Here is a 13,799-nt window from a genome sequence, read left to right as displayed (position 1 = left end):
AACAGATACATAGACCAATGGAACAGAATTGAGGAGCCAGACATAAATCCATCCATATATGAGCAGATGATATTTGACAAAGGCCCCAAAACAGTTAAATGGGGGAAAGCACAGTCTTTTTAACAAATGGTGCTGGCATAACTGGATATCAACCTGCAAAAAAATGAAACAAGACCCATACCTCAGTCCATGCACAAAAACGAGCTCAAAATGGATCAAAGCCGTAAATATAAAATCTAAAACAATAAAGATCATGGAAGAAAAAATAGGGACAACGTTAGGAGCCCTAATACATGGCATAAACAGTATACAAAACATTCCTAACAACCCAGAAGAAAAACTAGATAACTGGGAGCTCCTAAAAATCAAACACCTATGCTCATCCGAAGACTTCACCGTAAGAGTAAAAAGATTTCCTACAGACTGGGAAAAACTTTTTAGCTATGAGATTTCATTCAGCACCTGATTTCTAAAATCTACATGATACTGCAAAAACTCAACTGCAAAAAGACAAATAACCAAATTAAAAAATGGGCAAAAGACATGAACAGACAATTCACTAAAGAAGACGTTCAGGTAACTAACAGATATATGAGGAAATGCTCATGATCATTAGGCATTAGAGAAATGCAAATCAAAACGACAATGAGATTTCATCTCACTCCAACAAGACTGGCATTAATTGAAAAAACACAAAACAATAAATGTTGGAGAGGCTGTGGAGAGATTGGAACACTTATACACTGCTGGTGGGAATGTAAAATGGTACAACCACTTTGGAAATCGATTAGGTGTTTCCTTTAAAAGCTAGAAATAGAACTACCATACGATCCAGCAATGCCACTCCTTGGAATATATCTTAGGGAAATAAGAGCCTTTACACGAACAAATATATGCACACCCATGTTTATTGCAGCACTGTTTACAATAGCAAAAAGACGGAACCAACCAAGGTGCCCATCAACGGATAAATGCATGAAAAATTATGGTATATTCACACAATGGAATACTACGCAACAATAAAGAACAGTGAAGAATCTGTGAAACATTTCATAATATCGAGGAATCTGGAAGGCATTATGTTGAGTGAAATTAGTCAGTTGCAAAAGGACAAGTATTGTATAAGACCACTATTATAAGAACTCAAGAAATAGTTTAAACAGAAATAAAATATTCTTTGATGGTTACGGGGGGCTGGGAGGGAGGATGGGAAAGGAGTTTTCACTAATTAGATAGTTGATAAGAACTAATTTAGGTGACAGGGAAGACAACACACAATAAAAGGGAGTCAGCACAACTGGACTAAACCAAGAGCAAAGAAGTTTCTGGAATAAACTGAATGCTTGGAAGGCCAGCGTAGCAGGGGCAGGGGTCTAGGGACCATGGTTTCAGGGGACATCTAAGTCAACTGGCATAATAAAATCTCTTAAGAAAACATTCTGTATCACACCTTGGAGAGTGGCGTCTGGGGTCTTATACGCTAGCAAGCGGCCATCTAAGATGCATCAATTGGTCTCAACCCACCTGGAGCAAAGGAGAATGAAGAACACCAAGGACACAAGGTAATTATGAGCCCAAGAGACAGAAAGGGCCACATAAACCAGAGACTACATCAGCCTGAGACCAGAAGAGCTGGATGGTGGCTGGCTACAACCTATGACTGCCCTGACAGGGACCGCAACAGAGAACCCCCAAGGGAGCAGGAGATCAGTGGGACACGGACCGCAAAATCTCATAAAAAGACTAGACTTAATGGTCTGACTGAGACTGGAAGGACCCTGGTGGTCACGGCCCCCAGACCTTCTGTTGGCCCAGGACAGGAACCATTCCCAAAACCAACTCTTCAGACATGGATTGGACTGGACAATGGGTTAGAGAGGGATGCTGGTGAGGAGTGAGCTTCTTGTATCAAGTGGACACTTGAGACTATGTTGGTATTTCTTGCCTGGAGGGGAGATGAGAGAGTAGAGGGGTTAGAAGCTGGTGAAATGGACATGAAAAGAGAGTGGAGGGAGGGAGCAGGCTGTCTCATTAGGGGGAGAGTAATTGGGAGTATGTAGCAAGGAGTATATAAGTTTTTGTGTGAGAGACTGACTTGATTTGTAAACTTTCACTTAAAGCACCATAAAAATTAAAAAAAAGAAAATGTTCTACATTCTACTTTGGTGAGTAGCATCTGGGATCTTAAAAGCCTGTGTGTAGTCATCTAGGATACTCCACTGGTCTCACCCCTTTGGGAGCAAGGAAGAATGAAGAAAACTAAAGATACAAAGGAAAAATTAATCCAAAGGACTAATAGACCACATCTGCTATGACCTCCACCAGACTAAGCCCAGTACAATGAAATGGTGCCTGGGTACCACCACTGACTGCTCTGACAGGGATCACAATAGAGGTCCCAGGCAGAGCTGCAGAAAAAGGTAGAACAGAATCTAACTCACAAAGAAAGACCAGACTTGCTGGCCTGACAGAGATTAGAGATACCCTGAGAGTATGGCCCCTGGATACTATTTCAGCTCAGTAATGAAGTCGGTCCTTAGGTTCACCCTTCAACCAATGATTGGACAGGCCCATAAGACAAAATGAGACTAAAGAGAAACTCCAGCCGAGGGGCAAGGACTAGAAGGCAGGAGGGGATAGGAAAACTGGTACTAGGGAACCCAAGGTTGAGAAGGGAGAGTGTTGACATGTCTTGGGGTTATTAACCAGTGTCATAAAACAATATGTGTACTAACTGTTTAATAAGAAACTAGTTTTTTCTGTAAACTTTCATCTAAAGTACAACAAAAAGAAAAAAAAGAATGAGCCAATTTTGCATATGCAAGCATTGAAAATCAAGTCAATATATAACTTCAAGTAATAAACTGTGAAGAAGTTCTTCAAAACTGAAAGACTTAGTCTTGGGGTTCCACGAGTTTCTATCTGACCAGTAAAGCTGTTCTTTTTTTATGAATTTGAATTTTGTTCTACATTTTTCTCCCACTCTGTCCAGGATCTTCTACTATGATCCCAATCAGAGCAGATGGTATCAGTGTAGCCAGGCACTATCCAGTTTCTCTGGTATCAGGACTAATTTTTTTCTTGAGACTTTGATTTTCTTCACTCTTCTTTGCTCTGGATGGGAAGAGACCAAAGTTTGTTTCTTAGATGGTTACTCGCGAGCTTTAAAGACCCCAGTCACTATTCACCAAAGTAGGATGTAGAACAGGTACTTATGGTCTATGTTATGCCAATTGACTTAGGTGTCCCCTGAGGCAATGGCCCTTAGACATCCTCCCAACCTGGAACAAAACTCACTCCCGGAGATCACCTTTCAGCCAAACAACAGACAAGTGTACAAAGTGAAAAATAACATTTGCAAGAAATGTGCTCCTCAGAACAATCTATCGTACTAGGCCAAAAGGGCAGCATTTGCCCCAAAACATAGTTCAGAAGGCAGGAATGGGTAGGAAAGATAGGCAAATGGAAATGTGGCACGCAGGGAGGAAGTGGTTAGAGTGCTGTCACATTGAGGGGATTGCAACTAATGTCATGAAACAAAATAAAATGAATTGTTGAATGGGAAACAAATTTGCTCTGCGAAGTTTCACTGAAATCACAATAAAATGTTCAAAAAAAGGGGGAAAAAAACCTGAAAGGCTTATGGATTTTAAAATGCATGTTATCATCAATTTCAAATGTATTTAATTAAAAGATGACAGAAAGGACTCAGAGAGACAATGTGATCTTTCCAAGGCATCACAAGAAAGCATGGGCAGAAGGAAGATTGGATTTCCAGCCTGGGTCTTCTAACTATATCACACTTTCTGCTATTCTTTAATGGGGAATAGCTTATACTTGGGATAGGATTTTACAAGGAAGACACTAGAAGGAATAGGAATCAAAGATTATCAGTCCATATTAATATTTTGCTATAGTTTTTTTTTATAGGTAGAATACATAGATACTCTTTGATTTCTATTATCATTGAAATCAAGCTGAAAATCCTGTAGAAAGACACGATAGACAGGCTGAAAAATTCTTTATTTAGATAATGACTTGACATTACTTGGAGCTTATTATGCAAAGACAACCCCTGGCTCCTTCATAACGTGCTTAATGAAAGAAGAAAAATGAAAGCCCCAGGCACCCTAAAGTGGAATACTGTTACAACTAATATTTTAGAACATATCATCTGCTTCAGGAAAATAAACTTAATTAAAGAAACTGAATACCTTCACAGATACAGCTGCATTATTCATGGGTTTACAACAATCCTTTGAATCCAGAGAGAAGAAATGAATAGTGACAGCATAACAACTAAAGGAGAAAGGAACACAGATGTGATACCATGATGCCAGAATAACTGAGTTAAACAAATGGACAATTACGAAAAATGGCCAGTCAATTCAGTAAATAAAATCAGCTGCTTCACTCTAATGGCATTTCTGTTTATTACAATGTGTGGATCTGCTAGTTTTAGGTAGGAAAAAAATATTGTTGCTATTTGAAAACATAATTAAATGGTTCTTACTTTTGTGACATAGTTACAGTTTCTAACCCCTCAAACAAAAGTTTCTCAAAAGGGTCTTTTGGGCCTTTTATCAAGTAATACTATTTTAGTCTATTACTATAAAGAAGAAAAATAGATAAGTGGCAGAGCTCATCTTTCTTGAGTTTAGTCTAGTTTTCTCTCTTTTATTTTTCAAATTCTACTCTATGCAGAGCACAACTGAAAATAAGTTACTCTTGATAAGATGAAAACTGAGTTTTCAAGTGGCTATAATCCATGATTGGAAGGTTTAGTTAAGGTAAGTGTTAACTGAACATAAATATAGCATTTTAGAGCTAGTGGAAAATTCAAAGGCTCTGTAACCTGTAGTTTGATTTTGTATAAGGAAAAGAATGGGAGATTCCTGACTTCTGAATAGGAGCTCATCCTACCACATCACAATAACTTAGTATTTGGCCATGTTTTATGGAATGCACAAACTCTCTGTTGAAATAATAATATTCTATGTTAATTAGCAAAACTTTCCATAGTGTTGCATTTATTCCCTCTAGTTAGAGAATCCATTGCTAACAATGAGTTATTTTTACATCTATTTAGTTGGTAAACTTTTTTTTGTAAAGGGTCAGATAGTAAATACTTTAAGCTTTGTAGGCCAAATGGTCTATCACAACTACTCAACTTGCCCTTATATGCCGGGGGCCAGCCTCAGCAATGAACAGGGTTACCAGAGGAGGGGTAGAGTTCGGCGAAAAAAGAATGAGCGGTAGAGTGTCTTATATTTTCATTCTGCAGAAAAAAAAGGCTCTGCTCTTTATTTTTTACATGGTCTTTTATATCATAAGCTTACAAAAGCATAACATCGCATGATCAATAAAGGGGCAGTACAAGATATAATCATAAACATTATTTCCCAGAGACATAATTTTCCAAGTGACACATAGTACAGTTCCGCATACATACACAAGTACAATGAGTTTTTTGTTTAATTGAAGAGAATATTTTGTTGATATATTTTTACACAAAATAATAATTGACTTCATATTGCTTTACACTTATGCTTAATCTTGCAATACCTTCCACAGTTTTTATAACAATTAATCTTTTTGCAAAAACCATTGCCACATAGGCTTTGTCCATCTTGTCCAGGGTGGTCAAGTTCCTGAAGCCCAGCCACTTTGGGTTACGTCATATTGTCCACGATTATGCCAAGGACAATTAGCCCAATCTCTATACCCAAAGACCAGTCAAGCGCAGCAGTGAGCGGGGTGGACGAGAAAGTTGACCTGTAATTGGCTGAGAGATTGGCTGAGAGAACTCACTGCCTTTTGTTTTTCCACTTTTATGGGGTCATGTGTGGGTGGTGGTTTAATCACAAAAAAGGGCCTTGGTAAATACCAGGATTTCACCATCCTATTCTTGTTTTCCATAGTCGAGCTATTTGTTTTTCCCCTAAGACAACTTCATGTTGATCCCCAAGTAACACACGGGCTGTCCCTACCCGAGATTTCACCAGGGGATTATGAGTAGGACGCCCCCCGTCCAAAGGTCCCTAAATCTATAATGGAATTTTATGCTTATACATTCTGCTATATATAGGCTGAAAATGAAATAGAAACATAACACAGATGACAGAGATATTCCTGACTTTTCAGGAATTCTTCGATGTTTATGCTGGGGGCAGTGGGTGCAGAGAGGCTGCCCTTGCAGCCTGGCTCTTCCTGACTTTTCAGGAATTCTTCAATGTTTATGCTGGGGGCAGTGGGTGCAGAGAGGCTGCCCTTGCAGCCTGGCTCCTCCTGACTTTTCAGGGATTCTTCGATGTTTATGCTGGGGGCAGTGGGTGCAGAGGGGCCGCCCTTGCAGTCTGGCTCCCAGCATCTCCCCCTTTTTTATTTTTTAATTTCGCTAGATGAAGATCTGAAGCCACCTTTTGGATAGCTTGATTTAAGATTCGGAAGATGATTGGAAGAAAGAACAACAAAATCAAGAATAAACATAAAGAAATACCCGTGTTTAACAGAATGTTTTTAAGACTATGTTTTTGAATAAAGGAATTTAAGGAATCAATAAATTGTTTGGCTGTTTGAGAAGAGGAAAAATCTTTTTTTGCATTTGTAATATCTTGTATTTCCATATGTAATTTGTCAATATTAAAACTCAAATCGGAATGATTCCATATGCCCTGGATATGATTTTTGATTTTTTCCCAATTATGTATGGTAGTATTTACAGGCAGTGGAGTAACACAAATCCATTTGAAACTTACATGGCATCTCAAAGTAAGTCAAACTTTGAGATTAGTGATTTCTTGTCCTATATATAGAATTGCTTCTTTAAGGGCATTAACTTCTTGTTGTAATTTTCTATCAATGGCTTCTTGTGTGGCTAAGGCTAAAGTAATATTTTTACTTAAATTATTTACATAGTTTGCAGTATGAATCTGTTGTGTTAACGCCATAGCAGAAAGTGAAAGAGAAGTTGTTAAAGCTATGAGAGCAGAAATCCCCAGTATTAAAGCTGCTACAAACCGTTTGGCTCGAGATAAAATAGCAGAAGCTTGTTTTAAGGCTTCTAGGCCTGAATCATCATACCAATCTTCTTATAAATGTACAGGAATCATAATATATTTTGGCTGTTGTAAAATCATCATACTTTCGACAGGAATTGCAGGATTTATACAACTGGTCAGTATACAATTTTCACAAGAACTAACATAATGTGTTTTCTTGTTTTCTATAACAATACTAGAGTGATTGTTGCGGCTAATTAATAACACATATGGAGCAGGTACACAAGCTTGAATATCAAAACTCTCATTATTAAAAGGACGGGACAAAGTGACATTGCCGGCAGCAGTTGCCAGTCTCCACAAAGATGGATGTATGTTACCCGTGAAGGTAGAAAGAATAGGGGGAACCCATCCATTTATATGCCAACGATTAACTTTTTGTGGGAGAGGGACTAAGGTATCTTGCCAATTAAAACGATATCGAGCTGATTGTAAAAATAGACGATAATCATCTTCAGGATTTAAAATACTACAATCAATAAGACGTGCAGACATTTTAGGCAAAGCATATACAACTTGTGAATTATACATACAATTTCTCCAAATAGGAAATCCTTTTGAAGGGTCAATCATAGCCCAATCTTGATTGCTCTTAGAATCCTCAGGAGGCGACTTATCACAGGTAGGAAAAAGAGGAGTGTGTACTTTTGGGATACCTTTAAGAAAGTCAGTTTTTTCTGGAAGGATGAGGCGTAGAGCCCATAATAATCTGTAAGGCTGTTGGTTTTAATTTCCATTAGGTGAGTCAGTAATCATTGATTTGAAGCCAAAAGGAATACAGCCAGGGATAGTTTTTTGCAAATTTCTTAATTGAATACAAATAGGAGGATTATCTGACACACCAGAATAGGAATAATTAGAATTAAAGCCCTGAGGGTTCCAAAATATGGTTTCGCCCCCCAGTAATGCAGAATTATTAGTAAATACAGAGGGGGAAGGATCTTCCCAGGTGACGGGATGAAATATAGGAGGTTTTGGGACATAAGCCCAATGTATATCAGCCGTAACAACACATACCTGGCAGGAAATGATAGCGAGCATAGCCACAAAAAGAGTACCCGCATTTACGGGAATATGTTGATCCACGGTTAAGGTGTGAGCCAGATGAGTAAGTTTTTTGAGTTGGCCCCAAGTTGGGGGCTCAGCCGCAATGGTTTGATGGGTTCTTGAATAGGGAGTATATCTCCGGCTTCTCCACCGCACTTTGTCTCGAGATGAAGAGTTGTTGAGGTTTGTAGAGGGTTGTATAAAGTCAGTGAGAAGGGGTGGAGTAGAAGATGAAGAGGAGGAACTAGGGACAGGCGAAGGTGGGGGTGTAGATGGAGCATTTTCAAGAGACAGATTTCTCAGAATAGTCGTGGGAGGTGTTAGGTTTGTGAGCAGTGAGGGAGGAAGTGTTGGAGGATTTTTGGTGGTTTTTGGGTCTTGCATGTCTGATGAGTCTGTCGGGTATCCACAAAGGGGAAGTTTCGTCCTGTGGGAAAACACAAGCATAGCCTCTTCCACAAGAGATTAATGGGTCAGGTCTTTTCCATTTTCCATAACAAGAAACTACCCCCTGGTAAGCAGGTTTTTGCCAGCTGATACCAATCATAAGGAGTCATCCAGCTGGTTGACAGAATATCTATTAATGACAATGTGTATGGAGACAGGGGTCCATATTCTTTGCAGGCATTTTTAACCTCCTTGAGGAATTTATAAGAAAGAGGAGTCCATTCTGCATCCTCATCAAATTCCCCGCTATGATGTACTGGAAAGCACAAAGGGAGGGTAACGTCTCCCTCAGACAAGCCTTGTTTTAAGGCTGCTTTGATTTTTGATTTTCCTGCCAGAGAAGGAGGTGGGGGAGGTAAAGGTACTCTATTTCGAGGAGTAAAGGTCAATGATTTAACCTCATACTTTGGAGGCTGTGACTCAATTTGCAACTTTCGTAAAGGAAGAACAATATCCTCATCTTGATGATATCTAGCAGCCTCCTCCTCTAGATCGACTTGCTCCTCCGGGCTCAGAGTGTCATTCGTGATTGGATTAGATAGACCAACAAAGGAGGGGGCTGAAGGGGTAGACACTACAGAAGGATGTTTCTGAAGCAGAGGTGTTTCTTCCTCCTCTAAAGTGGACTCAGAGTCAGGATTGTCTAGTACTTGGAATGCTTTAACAGAATCGGGAGTTGGGTCAAGAGTATCTCTGATAAGCATCCATAATGCAAAAGCATCAACAGGCACCCCCTCAGGACCACATCTAGTATAATATTTTTGTAGCTGTTCTCCCACAGCTTTCCATATGTCCAAATTAACCGAGCCTCCCTCTGGGAACCAGGGGCATTGTTCCTGAACAAAATGTAAAAACCGAGCTACTTGGCTTCTAGTCACTGCGGTTCCCCTTTTTTTGAGCATACACGTGATGATATCAATAAACAGTTTTCTTTCTGCAGAGGATGTTTGTCCCATAGTGTTTTTCTAGTATTCTCCTGCTTATACAGGGGTCTAACAACTTCTCATATGTTTTGCCTATCTTTCCTTTCCTATCCCCGTCCTCTCTAACGACGGGGTGGCTAAAGGGAGCTTTTCTCCTTTCTTATTTAGCTCTAGGCAACAGCCCTATCTACCCCGAGACGACAATGCTTACCTTCAGGTCCCTGTTCGGGCGCCAGTTGCCGGGGGCCAGCCTCAGCAATGAACAGGGTTACCAGAGGAGAGGTAGAGTTCGGCGAAAAAAGAATGAGCGGTAGAGTGTCTTATATTTTCATTCTGCAGAAAAAAAAGGCTCTGCTCTTTATTTTTTACATGGTCTTTTATATCATAAGCTTACAAAAGCATAACATCGCATGATCAATAAAGGGGCAGTACAAGATATAATCATAAACATTATTTCCCAGAGACATAATTTTCCAAGTGACACATAGTACAGTTCCGCATACATACACAAGTACAATGAGTTTTTTGTTTAATTGAAGAGAATATTTTGTTGATATATTTTTACACAAAATAATAATTGACTTCATATTGCTTTACACTTATGCTTAATCTTGCAATACCTTCCACAGTTTTTATAACAATTAATCTTTTTGCAAAAACCATTGCCACATAGGCTTTGTCCATCTTGTCCAGGGTGGTCAAGTTCCTGAAGCCCAGCCACTTTGGGTTACGTCATATTGTCCACGATTATGCCAAGGACAATTAGCCCAATCTCTATACCCAAAGACCAGTCAAGCGCAGCAGTGAGCGGGGTGGACGAGAAAGTTGACCTGTAATTGGCTGAGAGATTGGCTGAGAGAACTCACTGCCTTTTGTTTTTCCACTTTTATGGGGTCATGTGTGGGTGGTGGTTTAATCACAAAAAAGGGCCTTGGTAAATACCAGGATTTCACCATCCTATTCTTGTTTTCCATAGTCGAGCTATTTGTTTTTCCCCTAAGACAACTTCATGTTGATCCCCAAGTAACACACGGGCTGTCCCTACCCGAGATTTCACCAGGGGATTATGAGTAGGACGCCCCCCGTCCAAAGGTCCCTAAATCTATAATGGAATTTTATGCTTATACATTCTGCTATATATAGGCTGAAAATGAAATAGAAACATAACACAGATGACAGAGATATTCCTGACTTTTCAGGAATTCTTCGATGTTTATGCTGGGGGCAGTGGGTGCAGAGAGGCTGCCCTTGCAGCCTGGCTCTTCCTGACTTTTCAGGAATTCTTCAATGTTTATGCTGGGGGCAGTGGGTGCAGAGAGGCTGCCCTTGCAGCCTGGCTCCTCCTGACTTTTCAGGGATTCTTCGATGTTTATGCTGGGGGCAGTGGGTGCAGAGGGGCCGCCCTTGCAGTCTGGCTCCCAGCATCTCCCCCTTTTTTATTTTTTAATTTCGCTAGATGAAGATCTGAAGCCACCTTTTGGATAGCTTGATTTAAGATTCGGAAGATGATTGGAAGAAAGAACAACAAAATCAAGAATAAACATAAAGAAATACCCGTGTTTAACAGAATGTTTTTAAGACTATGTTTTTGAATAAAGGAATTTAAGGAATCAATAAATTGTTTGGCTGTTTGAGAAGAGGAAAAATCTTTTTTTGCATTTGTAATATCTTGTATTTCCATATGTAATTTGTCAATATTAAAACTCAAATCGGAATGATTCCATATGCCCTGGATATGATTTTTGATTTTTTCCCAATTATGTATGGTAGTATTTACAGGCAGTGGAGTAACACAAATCCATTTGAAACTTACATGGCATCTCAAAGTAAGTCAAACTTTGAGATTAGTGATTTCTTGTCCTATATATAGAATTGCTTCTTTAAGGGCATTAACTTCTTGTTGTAATTTTCTATCAATGGCTTCTTGTGTGGCTAAGGCTAAAGTAATATTTTTACTTAAATTATTTACATAGTTTGCAGTATGAATCTGTTGTGTTAACGCCATAGCAGAAAGTGAAAGAGAAGTTGTTAAAGCTATGAGAGCAGAAATCCCCAGTATTAAAGCTGCTACAAACCGTTTGGCTCGAGATAAAATAGCAGAAGCTTGTTTTAAGGCTTCTAGGCCTGAATCATCATACCAATCTTCTTATAAATGTACAGGAATCATAATATATTTTGGCTGTTGTAAAATCATCATACTTTCGACAGGAATTGCAGGATTTATACAACTGGTCAGTATACAATTTTCACAAGAACTAACATAATGTGTTTTCTTGTTTTCTATAACAATACTAGAGTGATTGTTGCGGCTAATTAATAACACATATGGAGCAGGTACACAAGCTTGAATATCAAAACTCTCATTATTAAAAGGACGGGACAAAGTGACATTGCCGGCAGCAGTTGCCAGTCTCCACAAAGATGGATGTATGTTACCCGTGAAGGTAGAAAGAATAGGGGGAACCCATCCATTTATATGCCAACGATTAACTTTTTGTGGGAGAGGGACTAAGGTATCTTGCCAATTAAAACGATATCGAGCTGATTGTAAAAATAGACGATAATCATCTTCAGGATTTAAAATACTACAATCAATAAGACGTGCAGACATTTTAGGCAAAGCATATACAACTTGTGAATTATACATACAATTTCTCCAAATAGGAAATCCTTTTGAAGGGTCAATCATAGCCCAATCTTGATTGCTCTTAGAATCCTCAGGAGGCGACTTATCACAGGTAGGAAAAAGAGGAGTGTGTACTTTTGGGATACCTTTAAGAAAGTCAGTTTTTTCTGGAAGGATGAGGCGTAGAGCCCATAATAATCTGTAAGGCTGTTGGTTTTAATTTCCATTAGGTGAGTCAGTAATCATTGATTTGAAGCCAAAAGGAATACAGCCAGGGATAGTTTTTTGCAAATTTCTTAATTGAATACAAATAGGAGGATTATCTGACACACCAGAATAGGAATAATTAGAATTAAAGCCCTGAGGGTTCCAAAATATGGTTTCGCCCCCCAGTAATGCAGAATTATTAGTAAATACAGAGGGGGAAGGATCTTCCCAGGTGACGGGATGAAATATAGGAGGTTTTGGGACATAAGCCCAATGTATATCAGCCGTAACAACACATACCTGGCAGGAAATGATAGCGAGCATAGCCACAAAAAGAGTACCCGCATTTACGGGAATATGTTGATCCACGGTTAAGGTGTGAGCCAGATGAGTAAGTTTTTTGAGTTGGCCCCAAGTTGGGGGCTCAGCCGCAATGGTTTGATGGGTTCTTGAATAGGGAGTATATCTCCGGCTTCTCCACCGCACTTTGTCTCGAGATGAAGAGTTGTTGAGGTTTGTAGAGGGTTGTATAAAGTCAGTGAGAAGGGGTGGAGTAGAAGATGAAGAGGAGGAACTAGGGACAGGCGAAGGTGGGGGTGTAGATGGAGCATTTTCAAGAGACAGATTTCTCAGAATAGTCGTGGGAGGTGTTAGGTTTGTGAGCAGTGAGGGAGGAAGTGTTGGAGGATTTTTGGTGGTTTTTGGGTCTTGCATGTCTGATGAGTCTGTCGGGTATCCACAAAGGGGAAGTTTCGTCCTGTGGGAAAACACAAGCATAGCCTCTTCCACAAGAGATTAATGGGTCAGGTCTTTTCCATTTTCCATAACAAGAAACTACCCCCTGGTAAGCAGGTTTTTGCCAGCTGATACCAATCATAAGGAGTCATCCAGCTGGTTGACAGAATATCTATTAATGACAATGTGTATGGAGACAGGGGTCCATATTCTTTGCAGGCATTTTTAACCTCCTTGAGGAATTTATAAGAAAGAGGAGTCCATTCTGCATCCTCATCAAATTCCCCGCTATGATGTACTGGAAAGCACAAAGGGAGGGTAACGTCTCCCTCAGACAAGCCTTGTTTTAAGGCTGCTTTGATTTTTGATTTTCCTGCCAGAGAAGGAGGTGGGGGAGGTAAAGGTACTCTATTTCGAGGAGTAAAGGTCAATGATTTAACCTCATACTTTGGAGGCTGTGACTCAATTTGCAACTTTCGTAAAGGAAGAACAATATCCTCATCTTGATGATATCTAGCAGCCTCCTCCTCTAGATCGACTTGCTCCTCCGGGCTCAGAGTGTCATTCGTGATTGGATTAGATAGACCAACAAAGGAGGGGGCTGAAGGGGTAGACACTACAGAAGGATGTTTCTGAAGCAGAGGTGTTTCTTCCTCCTCTAAAGTGGACTCAGAGTCAGGATTGTCTAGTACTTGGAATGCTTTAACAGAATCGGGAGTTGGGTCAAGAGTATCTCTGATAAGCATCCATAAT

At 39.7% G+C, this 13,799-nt stretch overlaps 2 protein-coding genes across 2 annotated transcripts; both read right to left on the bottom strand.

Annotated features, from left to right (window-relative positions):
* Window positions 1-7,091: 7,091 nt before the first annotated feature.
* Window positions 7,092-8,696, bottom strand: LOC126081566 (uncharacterized). Its single transcript, XM_049893542.1, has 2 exons — window positions 8,079-8,696; window positions 7,092-7,778 (listed from the first exon to the last, which is right to left on the bottom strand). Exons 1-2 carry the CDS (start codon window positions 8,553-8,555, stop codon window positions 7,092-7,094), a joined length of 1,164 nt encoding a protein of 387 aa, XP_049749499.1. The 5' UTR covers window positions 8,556-8,696.
* Window positions 8,697-11,624: 2,928 nt separating this feature from the next.
* LOC126081565 (uncharacterized) lies at window positions 11,625-13,229 on the bottom strand. Its single transcript, XM_049893541.1, has 2 exons — window positions 12,612-13,229; window positions 11,625-12,311 (listed from the first exon to the last, which is right to left on the bottom strand). The coding sequence occupies exons 1-2, from the start codon at window positions 13,086-13,088 to the stop codon at window positions 11,625-11,627; spliced, it is 1,164 nt and encodes a 387-aa protein (XP_049749498.1). The 5' UTR covers window positions 13,089-13,229.
* Between the last annotated feature and the right edge of the window lie 570 nt (window positions 13,230-13,799).

Source organism: Elephas maximus, chromosome 8 (assembly GCF_024166365.1).
Source record: "Elephas maximus indicus isolate mEleMax1 chromosome 8, mEleMax1 primary haplotype, whole genome shotgun sequence".
NCBI lineage: Eukaryota > Metazoa > Chordata > Mammalia > Proboscidea > Elephantidae > Elephas > Elephas maximus.
This window is presented reverse-complemented; position numbering and strand designations above follow the sequence as displayed.

Coding starts and splice junctions, on each gene's coding strand:
- LOC126081566 (XM_049893542.1), bottom strand. CDS start 8,555: ATGCTTGTGTTTTCCCACAGGACGAAACTTCCCCTTTGTGGATACCCG. Junction 7,779..8,078: donor TCGCTATCATTTCCTGCCAG/GTATGTGTTGTT, acceptor TAAAACCAACAG/CCTTACAGATTATTATGGGC.
- LOC126081565 (XM_049893541.1), bottom strand. CDS start 13,088: ATGCTTGTGTTTTCCCACAGGACGAAACTTCCCCTTTGTGGATACCCG. Junction 12,312..12,611: donor TCGCTATCATTTCCTGCCAG/GTATGTGTTGTT, acceptor TAAAACCAACAG/CCTTACAGATTATTATGGGC.